Genomic DNA, 20175 nt, shown 5'->3' on the forward strand with positions numbered 1-20175 from the left:
TCCAAGAAGATCATAAATTCGTGAACCATACTAAAATGCGTAATTCGGCTTAAAGTGCACATTCGTATGTCCAGATTCGGAAGTAAATTTTCTTGAGTACCGGTACTGTATTATCTCATGTTTGGTTCTTTACTATGGCATAATGTCATAGTTCTAGAAGATGAAAACATGCACTTTTGAAATGCAGCAAACAGTTGAAACTAGCCCATAGTATGAAATCAAACACTCGTTACTAATAAATTGACTGCCCCTACGAAAAAGATTAATAAAAGCCAAATTTCTTTAGCAATTGAAGTATAAAATTTTATTTTGTGTTGTAGCATTAACAAGACAAGTGCCAAGGGAAAACAAGTACGAGCGACCTAGGCAGTCGGTCATTAAAAATTCTGCTCCACGTGCCTGCACTGCGTATTGCGTAACGTTAGCATTATATCAGACTATTTGAATTGTGGATGAAGGAAATAGATTGTTTTAACTCCCCAGACCGGCCACATGCCTTATGAAATATCAATTCCCATGACATGCACAACCATAGTAGAGTTACCTATTTTCAAATAGACATACACCCACTTTCCTATGAACAAAATAAAAATGAAAAAGTATTTTGGCATTAACAGCAAGGACTATTGATTAACACAAAAGCGACCTGTTTTATTACTTACTGCTTCACTGCTTCGTGATAATCGTGTAAAAGGTCTTCGAGCCCTGAAATAAAAAGTTATAGACAGTTTCAGGTTCATCAGCCACGTTTACTGCAAGCTGTAGTTTCAGTACGCTGCGTGCTCTGCAGATATGTGCGTTGTCTGCTTTTGACTGTTTACCTGTCAGTTTTCGTCCCTTTAGGCGTGGTTCTTACTCGGGAAACTATTAAGTAAAAAATATTTTTTGCCACACATTTTGATAATGAAATGGTTTTCATTTCACTGTTGCCCATAGTTTCGTGATACTTTGGAATTAAGTAAAACATAGCTAATATTTTTATAAGTTACATTAAGGACTGTAGTCGTTTATCAGGCTACGTTTGGTGCATTTTAGATTATAGGACGCTGTGTACCAAATGTAGCTTACATACAGAAATTGTTTATAACGCTGGAAGGAGTGCCCTACCTCTTTCCATTCTCGAGTAAATACGTGACATACTTCGAACTTGTGAGCAACAGCTCTGGCAGAGATACACCACACGCAGGCTGATAACTCACTACTGAAACTTGGTGCTTGTCCTATCTGTCTTGTGCGGATACAAGTGTTGCAGCTCTCGTTCTTGCAGGATCATTTTCCGGCCGTTGCTTTGTCGGAGATTTGATGTTTTACCGGATTTTTGATATGCACGGTACACTCAAGAAATCGTCGTACGGGAAACTTCCCACTACATCGCTACCTCGGAGATTCTGCACCCTTCGCTCGTGCACCGACTGTAACACAACGTTCACACTCACTCACATCTTTATAACCTGTCATTGCAGCAGCAGTAACCGATCTAACAACTGCGCCAGGCCCTCCTTGCCTTATATAGCCGTAGCCGACGCAGCGTTATGTTCTGCCTGTTTACATATCTGTGTATTTGATTACACATGCCTATATGAGTTCGTTTGGCATTTCGTGGTGTGTATGTATACATGTATACGTACGGCTACACGCTGGCCTTTTGCTGGCTACTATTGTACTGATAGCGAAAGGACTTTTAGGGGCAAACAATTTTTTTTCTATGTTTCATGTCTATCAGGCTCTGTCAGACATTTGGGTAAATGGATTATTATTAAAGGCCTCTAGTAATGGAGCCAGATCAGACTGTGGGTACACTGCCGTTAGTGATGGACCATTTTTTGTTGCGTATCTGCTGCAGACTCGTACTTGTTGGCTGACTGCATTGAATACATGACGAAATACACTGAAGCGCCAAAGAAACTGCTATAGGTATGTATATTCAAATACATTGATATCTAAGCAAGCATGATACGGCGCTGCGGTCGGCGACGATTATATAAGCAAACAAGTGTTTGGTGCAGTTGTTAGAACGGTTGCTGCTGCTTCAGTGGGAGGTTATGATGATTTAAGTGAGTTTGAACGTGGTGTTATAATACTCGCGAGCAATGGGACACAGCGTCTCCGAGCCACCAATGAAGTGGGGATTTTACAGTACGACCATTTCACGAATGTACCGCGAATATCAGGAATCCCGGTAAAACATCATATCTCCGTCATCACCACTGTCGGAAAATTATTATACAACAAAGGGACTACAGACGGCTGAAGAGAATCGTTCAACGTGACAAAAATGCAATCCTTCTGCAAATTGCTGACGATTTCAGTACTGGGCCATCAACAAGTGTCAGCGTGCGAAACATTCAACGATACATCTTCGATATAGGCTTTCGGAGTCGAAGGCCTACTCATGTACCCTTGATGACTGCACGACAAAGCTTTACGCCTCATCTTGGTCCGTCAACACAGACAGTGGACCGTTGACGACGGGAAACATATTGCCTGGTCGGACGAGTCTCGTTTCAAATTGCATCGTGCGGATGGCCGTGTACGGGTATGGTGACAACTTCAAGAATTCATGGACCCTGCATGTCAGCAGAGGATTGTTCAAGCTGGTGGAGGCTCTGTAATGGTGTGGGGCGTGTGCAGTTGGAGTGATGTGGGACCCATGATACGTGAAGATACGACTCTGATATCTGACCCGTACATAAGCATTCTCTCTGATCGCCTGCATCCATTCATCTCCATCCTCCATTCCGACGGAATTGGGCGATTGCAGCAGGACAATGCGACAACGCATATGGCCAGAGTGGCTTAAGGAACACTCTCCTGAGTTTAAACATTTCCGCTGGCCACCAAACTAACCAAACATGAACATTATTTAATATATCTGGGATGCCTTGCAACATACTGCTCAGAAGAGATCTCTACCGTCGTACTCCTAAGGATTTATGGAGAGCCCTGCAGAATTCATGGTGTCAGTTCCCTGCGCTCAGAGATCAGTCGAGTCCATGCCACATCGTGTTGTGGCACTTCTGCGTGCTCGCGGGCGCCCAACACGATATTATGCACGTTTACGAGTTTCACTGGCTCTTCAGTGAAATTAAAGAATGTTTTTAAAGGAAACCTAAGAATTTATTTTGAATGACTTTCATTAGCTAAGAGGTACCTTCATGTCGCCCACTCTTCAACTAGTAGGGGCATCAGCTGTTCATAGGAACAAGAATTCGAAGCGACATAATTTAGATCTTCCTTCTTACGACCGGGAGAGCGGCTCTCTGACCCCACGCCCCTCCTATCCGGTTCCTCCTCCGAGGCTGACACGGCGGTCGGATGGTCCCGGTACGCCCCTCGCGGCCTGAAGACGGAGTGAGTGCTAAAAGTTTAATCTCTGCTACTTTCGAGTTTGTTATGTTATGTTTTGGAGATGGCATTGTCTATAAATTCATCTACTTTTCATACTTTCATCCACTAATAGCTTACGCCGTTAAAATGAGAGTTAACTCACTATAAACGAAAACAAAAAACTTTTTTGTTGCATAGAGGAGTGTCGGTCGAATTTGTGGCTTCCGCCTCAGGAGCTATTGGAGGCATCTCCTTGAACAGATTTATGGTACATTTACCCCATTATGTAGATTGTTCCCAAGAATGGATGTAATAGATAACGAAATTAGTAGGAAACAGGAAATGAAATCACATGTCCTTGCCGACTCCTATTCCACACACGAATTTCTGAATATATAAAGAGTATGGTGTACGCCAGTGCGTGTTTTGGTGTGTGTTTGTGTGTGTGTGTGTGTGTGTGTTTTCAAGGAAATGAAAGGCATTGAGCTTTAAATCACTGTAAACAGGGAAAAAAATTAGAAACAATGTATATGACCAGCAAACCGCCATATCAGGAAATGTCCTACCACAGTTAGACGTGGTAAATACGGCGCAGAGAACATACAAATAACGAACTGATTATTTAACAGTGGGGTAGGTAATGTGTCTGTTATCTGGAGCGGGCTGAGTACAGACTAAAGCTTATGCGTGACTGACTAATTCCTCGTCGCACGAGAGTGTCCCCTGTCTTAAATCGCTAATCGCTTGAAAGTCAGCTTTCCCTTTTCTCGCACGACATCCACTAAAGCATTCATGAAACACGACAGACCGATTCCACATTCCCAGATTTCCGGTAAGCGTTTGACACGGTGGCCCACTATAGATTGTTACCGTAGATCTGACCATACGGAACAGGTTCTCCGTTGTAATAGTGGCTCGAAGAGTTCTTAAGTAATAGAAGCCATTGCCTGGTCCTAAACGACGAGTGTTCATCAAAGACCAGTCATGAGTTCCGCAGGGAAGTGCGATAGCATAGCTTTTATTCTCTGTATACGTATACGCATGTGACGGATTGGGTCAGCAGTAGTCTGCGACTTTTTACTAATGGAGCTACAGTGTACGATAAATTGTTGTCAATGAGTATCTGTAGGAGGATCCAGGGTAACTTTGGTGTGATGAAGCACAGCTTTCACTAAATGCATAAAAATGTAATTTAATATAGATGAATAGGAAAACAATATTGTAATATTCGAATAGAGAACTGGTGATGTAATTGCATACAATTACTTCGATCAAATATCTGAGTGTAGCGTTGAAAAGAGCTATAAATAGGGATGAGTAGGTAAGATCGGCAGTAGGGAAGGCGAATGGTGGACTTCGGTTTCCTGGGAGAATTCTAGGAAAAGTGCAGCTCATCTATGAAAGGAACTATGTGTAGAAAACTAGTGTGGCCAATGGCTTGGACCCATACCAGGTCAGATTACAGAAATACATCGAAGCAATTCAGAGCCGTACTGATAAACGTGTTACCCGTTGGTTTGGTATATTGATTCGAAATATTTCTTGGACTGGAAAGAGAGCCCATGTACGAAAGACAATATCCTTTTCGCGAAATAGTACTGACAAAATGTAGGGAACTGGCACTTTTGGCAGACCACAGAGGGATTCTATGAACGATAAGACACACTTCAGATGAGTAGAGTGAAGAACAGGTAAGATAGGTTATGGTTCGTCGGAGATATATAGACAGTCTTAGTGGTACGAGATACTCTCCGCTATGTACCGTATGGTGGATGCGGAGTACGTATGAAGATGTATAAAAGCAAGTACGGTCTTCATGATGAAAGTCGTGTGTGTGATTGACAAGTCGACAAATCTGTGAAATTCACCCAGTGTCCAACTTTATCGCTTCGTATTGTTTCATGTGTATATTGTCTTTGCTTGCCTTTTCACTGTTTAATGAATTCTTCTGAAATTACACAAAGTCCAGAAAATTACGAATTTCTAAAATGTGAAAACACCTTCCGAGCTACAAGTTGATTGAGTAACTAGGAACAAATATTCTATTAATATTCAAAAGTGTAGCAATTGAGAAAATCTTATCAGTACTTTAATAACCAAACTATATATTACATTATTACTTTACTACAAGCCAATAATCAATAAGTGAAATTAAATTAAGCAGAAGTATTATTAAAAACAGCTACAAGTTAAATATACTTTAAAACTGAAGATATTGGAAACTAATACAAATTTCCATTCTCAGGTCAGACAAAACTGGTAAGACAATGTCAGATGTTACGTGGTAATGAATCCCCTTAAGTTTCAAGGTACAAAAGGTGGCTTAACTATCCATACGTTATATAGGTAATCCCGGAAATGTTGCGACAAGCTTCGAGGGGCTGTAGAGGGTGTCCTGAGGAACAAATCGAGGACAGGAAGCCGTGTCTGGCAACGTCACCCAACGACGCTGCAGAGCGTCGAAGCTATAAGCGCCGATGTTTGCCATTAGGCCACCCCCGCGGCAGCAAACGTAACTTTGTACGCTGAAGGACCGTAGGCGTAACATCTCGTAATGTTGTTTGTTATTCAGTGATCGCGACTGACTGCCACGGCCGCCAATGGAAAAGGTGCACCTTGCTGCTGCGTACAAAGGCCTGATGTCCATGAATGCAAAGCTCCGTTGTCTTGGTGGATTACGGTTCCGGACACGGATTTCTATCTGCAGTTTCTTTTCTCCTTGATGCCAAAAATCATGCGGTATTTTAGAGGGACGCTTCGCCAGAAGATAACAAGGCTGATATCCATCGAAACGTTCCGGACAACGGAGTCACCCGGATCGAAGCCGGAGATGATTTGATAAGTACACCTTGGGAAAGAATATATATGCAGATATTTATAAATGCTTCATAAAGCGCTGCCCAGTGTCTGGCAACAACAAAACTGTATAAAACGTCGGAAACTGCTTATAGCGATCCCTAACGCGAGTTCCATCACGTGTCTGTACAACCTGCGACTAGGCCGAAGTACTGACCGATTAACATCTCTCTCGGGCAACAGTATCCTCTAGTTACAACAGTCTCCCCCCCCCCCACTCTCTTCAGATAATGCGCCACATTTATGGATCAATAGTCTTAGCGTGGGAACACACGTGTAACCTCCTTTCTAAAATTCGAACACACGTACCTTCAGTCATTTTGGTTATTTCGTAAATGTAGTGATTACACTGTCCTCACTATTTGTGGAAAAATTTAGATTACTCTCTAGTTACAGCAGGTTGCTGAAATAATGGCCCATTTTAGAATAAGGGATGTTTTCAGCAAAATTACAGGAGAATTGATATTGGGGTTGTGGAAGCACGAGGTAGGAATATATGGTAGGGGATTTTCAGTTCCAGCATTGGCCCTGCAACCAAAGGAATCTTCCTGAAAACCTTGACATAACCGGGAGATGGGAACTGACAGACAGATGGAGCCCGCTCAAGCAGTATGAAACCCCAATGGACGTTAAAGTGCATATGTTTATCTGTGCACTTAGCGGAATTGGCTATGTGCTCAACACGTCCAGTATACCTACGTATGACGTTGGTAACTTTCTGCCTCGCCACTCTTTGCCTTTGTGAAAAATAATCGCTGAGTGCGTGTCATTAGCGACGTAATATTTTGAATTTGCAGCTATTTTAAAGAGCTTATAGAATACGCTCCAGCAAACAAGCGTATTGTGCAGCTGCAAGTTCACACATGTTAAAATATTCAGGACTATTACACCGTGGTTGTATTTTTTACTTATAACCAACGTGTTGTTCCTATCTACGGAGGGCAACTTCAAGAGGGGTTGTAACCTTTTTGAAGGTCCAATGCACGCCCTGGCACGCTCCGTTTCCGCGTGCTACCGCACGCCTCACATCTTTTGAATTCTCGAGGAGGGGAGAAACAGACATTTCAGCCGTTACGGAAACGCTCTGCGGCCACAAGTGCAGAGGATTCAATTAGATGAGACTGAGGTACTGGCAGCCACTAGCGGATTCCATGAAAGCTAGTTCAGAGAAGCCGTAGTGATTGTTAAACACCACAATAACATTTTTTGGGAGGAGTAGAAAGTGTAAGGACCGTCCGTGCTATTTTTAACGCTGTGGTACTTACTCGATGGAGTCGACGATCCCATTGCCAATACCGGTGATGTCCACCTCGTTGAATTCCAGACTTAGGGCGACTGGCCGGTCAGGTGAGTCGTTGATTTTGATTTGCGTAAAGTGCAACGGGTCAAGTGGCGGAAGGCCGAGACTCGGAATACCTGGAAAGGAAGAGTGCATTTGACGGAATAGCAGATGCTATCTAGCACTAGTAAATAAATAACATGGGTCAGACAACTGAACTGATTCAACAGTTCTAAAGTGCCGAGATCCTACTAATTGGAGAAAATAAAACAGAATTAATTATTGGGAAGAAATAATAGCATTGCCGTGAAATATGGATCAATAACTGCTTTGCATAGCCCAGTAAGCTGCGACTTGATTGTCTCCTGGGTGTCCACAAAAAATTATCCAACAGGTGTACAAATCTAAAGCCGCAAGAACTGATGCAGCTAATTCGGTTAATTTATAAACTATTAGTGCACTAAGAACTAAATATTACACGAGGAGAGATACGTATCCATGCAATAAAGGATGTTTATATCCTTTAATTGTTGAGAAGGTAAGTAACTTATAAAAATACTTGATACAGCATTGAGTGCAGTATATCTCCCAGTTTTGTTTACAAATGTTAATTGCATCTATCTTTTGTAGCACGACAAATATCCTATCCGTAATGATTTCGCCACCAAATACTAAGAAGCGAGGTCACGATGTGTGATGCAGCTGCCTATCTTATCCGTTGCCGCCGCTCGCGGCTATCCCAGAAGCGGAAGAACAAACAGTCTGTATTTTAGATAATTCCATACACAGAACTCCATTGCAGTTAAATCAAGTGATCGTGGTGGCCACCAAATCCAATCCGCCAGGCACACTCGTACGGAGTTGCGCGACAACTTTACGATGACAATGTGGTGGAGCGCCAACTTGTTGGAAAATAAATTATGTGCACATATCCTGTTGTAATATAGGCATAAGTCTTCAAGCGTGTCCAGGTACGATATGTCAGCTAAGAGACTGTTGCCCGACGCTGACTGAAATCCCTATGTGATACGTGGCCAGATTCGGTGAAGCGATTGTACAAGTGAATTACAGATTGTCTTTGAGGTGGCCGCTTGGCTTGCCATATTAGTGCTGAATTGTCTCTGAACTGTAGTAGCGGATTTGGATTCTTGTATCCATAAACAATACTACACACACTATGCAGCGTTATACGACTCCTAGATAGTTGTTGCAATAACTGCTTCCAGCATGCCACCTACCGGAAACGTCTGGATGTAAAAGTGTTAGGTGGGAATAAAACTTGAATATATACTGCATTCAGTGCTGTATGAAACGTTTCCGTATGTTATTTACGCTTTTCACAAATTAAAGTTACTTTTGTATAACTCATTTATAAGCATCCAGTATAATTTTAAAGTATATTTGTAGATTACTTTGAGACATAAAAGAAGACATATTTCGTTACGTTATGGAAAGCTGCATGGCTACCTTCGAGAAATGAAATAGGGAAGGCAGCAGAGATTCTTACACGTAAAAGGGCAAGTTGCAGTAGAAGTCATTAGATAACTGACATACAAAATTTAACTGTCGAAAGGAGAAAATACACGCATCAAAATAGTTTGGGACGAGACCTACTAATTCAAGGTATTGCAATTTGGGCTGAACATAAATTTTTCTGTTTTTGTCACAATTTTAGACCAGGTACTTGAACCTGAGATAAGTGCAAAAATCGCTGTATATATTGATGACATACTTGCCACTTCCACCTGGCATGGGCATTGTGAATTATTAAATGAGACGTTTCAAGCTTTCAGGGAAGAGCACATGATGGTGAGGGGGCTTGACTCTGAGAATGAATACCTTTGGAGAAATTACGATAGTGGTGGTCCTTCTTACAAATGAAGCTGGAAAACCTGATACAGAAATAATATATAGCATAAAAGGTTGTACCAAACTTGACAATAGAAAAAAAAAACTGTTCCATTTTTAGAGACATGCAACTTTCGTACAAATTGTGTGCCAGGGCAAATATTCAGTGATAGAAACTCTTACAGACTGCTGATCCTAAACCAAAATTATGAACTTGATGAGCAATGTCAAAAAGTATTCGAGAATCTGAAAGAACACTTAGTGAAGACAGAACAAAACATCGTCCAGCTTTGAGCAGGCTTTCCTGTATGCGCACAGATAGCTGTGAGTATGATTTAAGAGTGAGGCGTTTTGAAAATATTGGGATAACAAACGTATTTCAATAGTTAACTCAAGTGGTTCTAGCCATTTTTTGTGATTTCCAAAAATTTAAAATACATCTCCGGAGGCATACGAGTATGTCGCATGTGTACACACATCAGCGAGCAGTAACTGTCAGTGAAGAAATTGAGATTGGTTCATGAAAGAGTATGATGGTGCTCACTGTACCTACAACAGTTTCAATCTAAAATCAAATTAATATATTATAAGCTGCCACAATACTGACGAGACTTTCTCATAAGGTGTATGTCATGTTAACAAGAGGTTTCTCCAGCCTTTCGCAACCTATTCATCAGGCTCTTTTCTCTTATCAACTACAACATAGCTAACATTTGCTGATAACATATCACTTGACAAGCGTTGTAGTCTTGCCAATTTCCAACCCATTGATTTAGTTGTTACCCAGTTTCAGCCCACAATCAACAAAAGTCTCATATATTTTCCCATCTGCTTATTATCATGCAGCTATTCAAAATAATCCATTGCTACATTTGACCGTTAATTATTATCTTTCCCTAATGCTAACATAGTCAGCACTTGCTTATCTAGGGAAAGCACTGTTGCATGATCAGCACAATTTTTAAAAAAATCATGAAATGCATCCCGAACGTGGCGGAAGTTACCTTTTTTCAGTATTGGCACAGCATCCATAATCGCCTTCTTCAAGCAGCCGTTGAAGTCTGGGTCAGTCTGCTTGCAGGTTTTCAGAGATGATGCTGTAAGAGAACAGAAGCTTATTGAGGAATTAGAACGCATTGTACTATAAAATAAAACTGAAGCAACACCCGAAGTGCAGTGACAAAACTGAGTTTAAAATTTTTATGATATAATGTGTAGAGCATATTTTTAAATTCGATCTCTGAAATTAAGTTTTTAACGAACAGAAGTACGTGTTTTAAAACTGGAAATAACAACAGACCTCCTCTACGGGTAATTCGGGACAGAAAGCTGTTAAGAAACTGAGATCTGTGTTCATCAATGGCGCAAAAGCGATTATCTATAACCATTCTTCAAGGACCTGTAGTGCTATTACCATTAGATAGGAAATGTAAATACCGTAGGAAAAGAAGCTGTTCAGAGATTCGTCATTTCCGGAATGAGTGTTTCACTATGCAGCTATTTTGAAACTTGTTAACAGTTTAATACAGTATGCTGAGTTGCGATTCGTAGCAGAAATCAGTCTTTCGCAGGTCATGCTCTAACTGATCCGACTACGTAAGAGTGCCTCACGAAATGCCTTCGGAAGTCTGATAGGCAACTGAGAGCAGGGCAGAAGTAAAGGTGACATGGATGGTCGTGAGCAGTGCCTGGATTGCGAGCGATGTTCTGGCTGACTCAGCTAGCTTGGAATGTCTGACGACTGACTCTTACTGGTGTGGCAGAACGAACACTGTGAGAGTTGTCTGTGAGGCTTGGCTGTGTTGTTGGCAATGCTCTTAGTGCCTCAACTATCTAGGAATGACTCACGATTTGCCCTCGAAGATCTGAATGTGAGGGAGGTAATGGCAGAAATAAAGCCTGTGACTGTGGGAAATATTCGTAATGATTCAGCTTTCTAAGACTGGCCTGTAACCCAGCCTCATAGGTCTGAAATGTAGGATGGATAGTGATGGAACTAAAGTGTTGGCAGCATTCCGCGAGTCAATTTTGGGTGGTGGGCAGAGCTCCTACCGAGTAACCTATCTAGGATCGACTCACGACACGCCCTCACAGGTCTCGAATGTAGGAGAGGTGCAGGCGAAAGTAAATCTGTGAGGGCACACCGCGAACCATACCTGGATGGAGGTCAATGCTCTTATTGATGTGGCTGTCTGGGTATAACTCACAACCTGTTCATACACGCCTGAAATCTAAGGAGGTATAGGTGGAAGTAAAGCTGTGAGGGCATACCAAAAGTTATTGAAGATTGGAGACCAATGCTCTTAGTGATTCGGGACATACCCTCACAGGTTTGGCATATAGGAGAAGTAGTGGCAGTGGATGGAGGTCAATGCTCTTATTGATGTGGGTCTGGGTATAACTCACAACCTGTTCTTACACGCCTGAAATCTAAGGAGGTATAGGTGGAAGTAAAGTTGTGAGGGCATACCAAAAGTTATTGAAAGTTGGAGACCAATGCTCTTAGTGATTCGGGACATATCCTCACAGGTTTGGCATATAGGTGAAGTAGTGGCAGTGGATGGAGGTCAATGCTCTTATTGATGTGGCTGTCTGGGTATAACTCACAACCTGTTCTTACACGCCTGAAAGCTAAGGAGGTATAGGTGGAAGTAAAGCTGTGAGGGCATACCAAAAGTTATTGAAGGTTGGAGACCAATGCTCTTAGTGATTCGGGACATACCCTCACAGGTTTGGCATATAGGAGAAGTAGTGGCAGTGGATGGAGGTCAATGCTCTTATTGATGTGGGTCTGGGTATAACTCACAACCTGTTCTTACACGCCTGAAATCTAAGGAGGTATAGGTGGAAATAAAGCTGTGAGGGCATACCAAAAGTTATTGAAGGTTGGAGACCAATGCTCTTAGTGATTCGGGACATACCCTCACAGGTTTGGCATATAGGAGAAGTAGTGGCAGAATTAAAGGTGCAATGGTGGGTTACGAGACAGATCTGGATTTTGGCAATGCTCTTGTCCGCTCAGCTATCTATAAATGACCCACAACTGCCTCCATATCCCGGAAGTGGGAGAGGTGAAGGCAGAAGTAAAGCTTTGAGGGCATTCATGAGGCATAACTAGGCGGTGGGCAATGCTCTTACCAACTCAAATATCTAGGAATGACTCGCAACCCACCCTTATACGTGCAAGGGTGCAAGCGAAAGAAAAAGTGTGAGGGAATTCCAGGAGTTACACCCGGATGATGGCCAATGCTCTTAACTGACGTAACTGCCTACGAATGACTCACAACGCGTTCTTACAAGTCTGCAATGTAGGGAAGTACAGCTAGGAGTAAAACTATGAGTGCATTCCAAAATTCATACTGGGATGGAGAGCAAAACTCTTTGTGTCAGCTATCTGGGAATGGTTCATGAGATGCTCTTATAGCTCTGGTACGTGGGAGACTTACTGTGGGATTTAAATGTCCAGTGGTGGGTTCTCAGTCATAACTACATGGCGGCAACGGTCTTACCGACTCAGCGGACTAAAAAAGACTCACACTGCCCACATATACTTCGAAAACAGAAGAGGTGGCGGCAGTAATAAAACTGTGATGGCATGCGCGAGGCATAACTAGGTGGTGGTCTATGCTCTAAATGACTCAGCTATCTAGAGATGACTAACGATCCACACTGGAATGTAGGAGAGATAAGGTGGAAGTCAAGCTATGAGGGTACGCCAGGAGCCACACATCGGTAGTTGGCAACGCTCTCACGACACTACCACATGCTTTTATAAGGCAGAACGTGAAGGTGTGAGGAGCTATTCTCCCAGAAAATATGCAAGTTAGTTACTCTCTCAAAATGAAAACTTGCATAAAGAACGTTTCTTTGAAGTTATCGTCAGGTATCACATCTGAGTTCTTTTTCCTCATGAGAGTATTACTATGGCTGGATACCCTTCCTGACGCAATAATGGTATTCTAGAGTAATTCGAGATATTTTATCTGCTTCAGATGTCCCCCAAACTGAGTAAAAACGTTTTGCTTTGTAAATTTTCTTATTTTAATTCAGTGTGTTGTATCTGTGAGGTTTAAAAAGGAAATCTTCTTGAGTTCTCTTAAAATTGTGTCTGATGTGTGTAATCTGCTACTATACTGTCTATTGCTAGAGATCAATCGTCATTAATCGGGTATGATAACATTCCAAATCTGATTTTTTCCCTCGTCTCTCGAACCTACGTTAAGTGCTAAGCGAGTAATTAGATCTCTGATAATTTGGGCTCAAAAGCTGTTAAATGGGGGAACTTCGAGATTCATTAGTACTAGTGCTCTCTTATCCAACGACGTTCCTTGTGGCTTGTGTTCCTCATTTCTACTTTCACGGGAGCTCATCTGTTATTCAATGTTCGACAAAAATGGTTCAAATTGCTCTGATCACTATGGGACTTAACTTCTGAGGTCATCAGTCCCCTAGAACTTAGAACTACTTAAACCTAACTAACCTAAGGACATCACACACATCCATGCCCGAGGCAGGATTTGAACCTGCGATCGTAGCGGTCGCGCGGTTCCAGACTGTAGCGCCTAGAACCGCTAGGCCACCCTGGCCGGCGAGTATGTATTATGCACTCGCATAACCGATGGGTACTGCAAATTTCCTATGAAACGATATTACAATACGATGAAGAAAGAATTTCAAGGACATTCAGACGTCTCAGCGTAGGTCGTAATGTCATTTGCCTTTTTATTGCAATAGAGATCTATATTTCAACTGACAGTTGAGCTACAATCAGTGGGTCGTAAGTAGTCATGTACGCTGCACGTAATTATAACACCAAATGTTCCAATTTCAGTATGTGAGATCGGAATATGTGTCTTTGTAATTACGTTCAGTCTCAATGACTACTTATAACCCACTGATGATACCTGCACTGTCAGTTGCAATCTAGATATGTAATGCTATAAAAAAAGACAAGTGATGTTATAATCCATGCTGACACGTCTTTCTGTCCTGGATTACATCGCGGCCGTAGGGGACAATCATTCCCATGGAATCGAACATAATGAAGAATTTACAAGTTTAGCTGACAATGAAATAGCAATAAATTACAACTATCGACAGACGGGATTCATTGTGCTGTACATCCACAAGCGCTTTGTTCTAAATTTGCAGGCAAAGAAATCGTGATGACATCATTGGTACGAATAGTAAAATTTTTGAAGTCGCACACGTGATTCTATTGTCGGTTCCAACAGATTTCGATGCAACTGAAGGAAGAGTATCGAGGTTCTATATCTGCAATATATGTTTATAAGGTAAATGGGCGTGCTTGGAACTATTTTTCGATTTAAAACTTGCTATTGTTGAACATGTGAAGGAAAAGGGAGTGTAGGAATGAAACCCAAAATATCCGGAATGGCCTGGTGACCTCGCCTTTTAAGTGGCCTTGACAGCACACTGTCCACAGGAAGACACTTCCAGTTGGGGAACAACTTCTTTGTGATTTTATGGGGTTGCATTTTAATACAAACTCGCGTTGTAACAGGAACACAATCTGACAAACGTAGTCCACTTCCCTAAGCTCACTGACGTTTAAGAAAATGTGAGGTCTGAAGAATTCGTGATGGTCTTGAAGCATTCACAAGGAAAATTTTCTAACCGTTTTGAAGATACTATCAATCTTACCTCTGTTTCCGAACTCTTTTCGAAATCGTTTACCATTTGAGTTAAAAGCACTCCTGTAAGTGCAGAGGTAACGTACCAATCTGCAAGTTAATTCCCATTTCAAACAGAAAAACCTTGAAACGGTCCAGGAGGTCTACAGTGTTTTCCTCACGTAGAGTTTCCACACTCTCATAATGAAATTGCAAAAATATGTATGTGAAAGACGTTTTTTCGATTTTGAAACTAAGTATCTCACGATTATGTCGCAATCTGGGTGCTAAAATCCATAAAATTGTCTGTGTCTGCCACATGCCGCCAGTTTTTACACAATAAAAATTTGTCATGTCTTAAGTGCAAAAAAAAGTAATTAAATAATACTGATAATCAGTTTTCCTGTGATCTGTGTTGTTGAGAAACGTGAAATATAAAACCATTTCCTATGCCGTGCGCCTGCATTTCCATTTAAATGCGGTGTGTTCTCCCCCCTCTTCCCCCTCCTAGAGCTCAGACAGCATGGCATGGTGGTGGGGGAAATGTGCCACGGAGGCTGAGCACTATGGCATTCGTGCCAAGGTACGAGGTGTGGCTAGAAAAAAACCGGACTAGTACTGGTGAAACAATAAAACGAATGCAATAAGGCTGAAAGTCGGGTGGCCTGTCACGTGACTCTCGCTCCGCCTACTGCTCGAGTTTCATCTGCCTCCTGCACTCAGTCTGCCCGTGGCGTCTGTTTTAAGTAGTTGACGTTTTGTCTGTGCGTCGGAAAATGTTGAGTGTACAGAAAGAACAGCATGTTAACATCAAATTTTGTTTCAAACTAGGAAAATCTGCAAGAGAAACGTTTGTAATGTTACAACAAGTGTACGGCGATGATTGTTTATCGCGAACGCAAGTGTTTGAGTGGTTTAAACGATTTAAAGATGGCCGCGAAGACACCAGTTATGACACTCGCACTGGCAGACCATTGTCAGCAAAAACTGATGCAAACATTGAAAAAATCGGTAAACTTGTTCGACAAGATCGCCGTTTAACAATCAGAGCAGTGTCTGAGTTAACAGGACTTGACAAGGAAAGTGTTAGGCAGATTCTTCATGAAAGTTTCAACATGAACAAAGTGTGTTCAAAAATGGTTCCAAAGTGTCTCACAATTGAACAGAAGGAACGCCGAAGAATGATTTGTTCTGACATCCTGGAAAACATTGAAAGTGATCCCACCTTCTTACAAAATGTTATTACTTGCGATGAATCGTGGTCGAACAAGTTTACCGATTTTTTCAATGTTTGCATCAGTTTTTGCTGACAATGGTCTGCCAGTGCGAGTGTCATCACTGGTGTCTTCGCGGTCATCTTTAAATCGTTTAAACCACTCAAACACTTGTGTTCGCGATAAACAATCATCGCCGTACACTTGTTGTAACATTACAAACGTTTCACTTGCAGATTTTCCTAGTTTGAAACAAAATTTGATGTTAACACGCTGTTCTTTCTGTACACCTAACATTTTCCGACGCACAGACAAAACGTCAACTACTTAAAACAGACGCCACGGGCAGACTGAGTGCAGGAGGCAGATGAAACTCGAGCAGTAGGCGGAGCGAGAGTCACGTGACAGGCCACGCGACTTTCAGCCTTATTGCATTCGTTTTATTGTTTCACCAGTACTAGTCCGGTTTTTTTCTAGCCACACCTCGTATGTCTCGTGAGACGAATTCTAGGCCACTCCTGTTCAATGCGAATATCAATACTGCTCTGGGGATTGATCTTCTGGCTCACATCCTTTGGTGTTACTCTGTGCTCCACTTACAACGAACTTGGCTTTTGTTTAAGAATTAAACATTTAACTCAGGTACAGAAACTTTATAAACAACAAAAGTAGACGTGATATCAGATGAGAGTTTTCTTTACTGCTAGCAACAAACCAGAGGAGACACAAACTTCCTTTGTTAGTTACTTAAAAAAACCACAACCATCGAATACCGAAATAACACAGGTGAATGCGAACCAAACACCACTGAATGTGAATTGCTGACGCATGCCTACAGTTCACAGAGATAGTTCTAGTTTCCTGTTGCAGGTTCGGTTGTGTTCGCCTTACTCTAAAGGAGACTTACGGAATCATTGAAGCCCAGCGAGGGTTGTGCGGCGTGAGTGTGTCTACTTAAGAAACCATTCCCTTACAAATGTTCAAATTTGTGTGAAATCTTACGGTACTTAACTGCTAAGGTCATCAGTCCCTAAGCTCACACAATACTTAACCTAAATTATCCAAACACACACACCCATGCCCGAGGGAGGACTCGAACCTCCGCCGGGACCAGCCGCACAGTCCATGACTGCAGCGCCATAGACCGCTCGGCTAATCCCGCACGGCACTCCCTTACAACTCCCCTCGTTTCGTCACAACACGTTATCATCTTAGTGGTGTAGTGTACATTGGTTAGAATTTATGCAGCTAAATCCTCGAGTATCTTGTTCGATTTCCGGCTAGGTTAAGTTCTCTACTTGGGGGCTGAATGTTCGCATACTTCTCGCTACTTCATATCATCATCATAGCCACGTAAGGATACTCAATCGAGTCACCCATAAATAATCGACTTGTGGTACGACAGACGCAAGGATTAGACTGGGAATAACTACTATGAAATAGCTACCGTGTGAAGTGTAACAAGACAACTGCACTAGTGCTCCTCACAAACGTACAGAAAATGGACTAAAACAATTGTCAGCCGGCAGCTTGTGGTCGAGCAACAGCAGCAACAGGAAAGTAACAGATTTTGTGACATTTTACGAGTTCCTGACCAGGAACGAACTGTATGGTGTCATCTGTGTACTTTGTTAGTTTAGTTTTTGGGTTTCTGCATGTTAATTTAACATTTACTGGACACCGATTTTGTGCCATCTTACGAGTTCCTAACCAGGAGAGAATTATTTACTCTCACCTGTGTGCTTTGGTAGCTTAGTTTTCGAGTCCCTTGTGTTACTCTAATTTATGAGACAGAGTTCTTAAGTTTTCGTGAGTTTTCTGCAGTAAAGTCGTTAGTCCTTTGTTTCCCTGTGTAGTGTGGTTTTCTACGATCTTTAGTATGGATATGGATTGTGACTCCTGAGAGTTGATACGAGCCAAGTCAGTGATACTTCGCTCTCACCCCCAGGCTGTGTTGCCTTCGATTACACTCCAGTGGATGGGCATCACTGTTGTGGACTGGCTGTGGGGATCCAACGAACGTCAAGCACGACCCACAAGTCAGCCGATTAGTCCGCACCGGTGAGCCCAGTTACTGCTCGCACTGAGGTTACCTCCTCACCCGTGGTGGAGTGGGAGGTCGCCTGTGGGTGCGGCAGGCGGCGAAAGACTTTCCAGGCGACCACAAGTAAGGCATCCCCAGTTAGCCTGACAAACAGGTTCCAGTTGTTATCTGCAGCTGACACTGTCCCTCAGAAAGATGGAGTCCCTTGTCGGTTTCAAAGGAAACCTCTCAGTCTGCAAGATCTGGACAGTCAGAGACTGTGGGATTATTGGCAGTTGAGACCTCCGATGTTTGGCGCGTTATTGGGCACCTTAGGGGCATGGCTACTGAAGAGGGGAAGAAATCCAGTGTGTATACTGTGTGCATACCGGATGCAGTCATTTCAGACGTGGAGCGGGTCCTTCTGGAAGCCATGAAGAGCACATGCTGCAGCCAACTGCTGGTAGTGTCGCTTTCTACCTGGTTTCGAGTTGATATCACAAGTCGTAAACTCTGCCAGGCCTGAAAGCGAGATGAAAGCAGAGCTCACCATTTACAGAACAGTCGACTAGACCGATTGCGAATCTCTGTTACAGAGTGGAGGATTTGAATCAGAGACTAAGACGGTTCTGCCACCATGTACGCTGCAGCTTCTTTGACTTGCACCGTAGGGTGGTGGGTTTCCATGTTCGACTAAGCAGGTACGGAGTCCATTAAATTCAGGAGGCCGTTACAAGGTTAGATGGGTTGTGTGAGGTGAGCTGGGCGGTTTCTGAAGTTAGAGAGTCTCGGAGAAACACAAGACGGGCTTCAGTCTTTAAGGATGCAGTCCGAACACAGGAAGAACGTAGATCTAGGAACCATCGGTATGAGAGGTGTGAACTGTCGTGGACGTGTTGGAAACGTACCATAGCTCCAAGCGCTAATAGAGAGCATTGGTGCTCGTTTAGGCACTGAAAGCTGGCAGAAACAGGAAATAAGTTCAGCAGAATTTTTTGCGAAGGAGGTGACATTGTAGAGAAAGTAAACGTCAAATACAGTTTAAGGGTGGCTTGTTTGTTGCTGTTAGAAGTAGTTTAACTTGTAGCAAAATTGAAGTAAGTGGTTGACATCAGTTAATGTAGAGGTCATTCTTGGCAACTGGAATAAAACTGGATCATTTTACCGACCTCCCAACGCCGATGACACAAATGCTGAAAGGTTCACGGAAAGATTAAGTCCAATTTCAAACACGTGCGCTACTCATGCAATTGTAGTTGGTGGTGATTTCAGTTTCCCCTCGACATATTGGCGAAAATATATGTTTAAACCCGGGGGTACACATAAAATATTATCTGAAATTGTATTAAACGCATTCTATGCAAATTGTTTCGAAAAGTTAGTTCATGAGCCGCCTCGACTAGTAAACTTTTGTGAAAACACATTTGACCTCTTAGAAACCAATAATCCCGAGCTAATAACAGCATCGAAACGTATAAAAGAGTTAACGAACACAGGGCTGCCGTTGCGTGACTGAATACCATAACTCCCAAATTCTTCACAAGATAAACGGAAAGTAAATCCTTTCAAAAAAGCAGATAAAAATTTCCTTGACGCCTTCCTCAGAGACAATTCCCACTCCTTCGAAGCTAGAAAGTATGCAGCAGATGCGGCTGTATTTCAGAGACATAGTATATACTGGAATTGAAAGATTTATACCAAATAAATTAACAAACAACTGAGCTGATCCCCCCATGGTACACAAAACAGCTCAGACCACTGTTGCGGAAACGACGAAAAAAGCATGCCAAATTTAAACGAACTGGAAAGCCCCAAGGCTGGCGATCTTCAACACAAGCTCTAAATTAGTGCGGACTTCAGTTTGAGACGGCTATAATAGTTCCCACCACGAAATCTGGTCTCAAAATCAGGCAGAAAATCCAAAGAAATTTTGTCGTATGTAAATTATGCTAGCGGCAAGACGCGATAGCAATGGAAATCCTATTCCTTCACCAA

General features: G+C 42.4%; 1 protein-coding gene across 1 annotated transcript in view; it reads right to left on the reverse strand.

Annotated features, from left to right (window-relative positions):
* LOC126203943 (protein takeout-like) overlaps positions 1-20175 on the reverse strand; it is a 64425-nt gene that overhangs the window by 24743 nt on the left and 19507 nt on the right. Inside the window, exons 2-3 of the mRNA XM_049938337.1 lie at positions 10315-10407; positions 7449-7599 (exon numbers count right to left, since the gene is read on the reverse strand). Coding sequence (XP_049794294.1) covers positions 7449-7599; positions 10315-10407 — 244 coding nt within the window. The remainder of the gene's footprint in view (positions 1-7448; positions 7600-10314; positions 10408-20175) is intronic.

This window comes from Schistocerca nitens, chromosome 9 (genome assembly GCF_023898315.1).
Source record: "Schistocerca nitens isolate TAMUIC-IGC-003100 chromosome 9, iqSchNite1.1, whole genome shotgun sequence".
Taxonomy (NCBI): Eukaryota; Metazoa; Arthropoda; class Insecta; order Orthoptera; family Acrididae; genus Schistocerca; species Schistocerca nitens.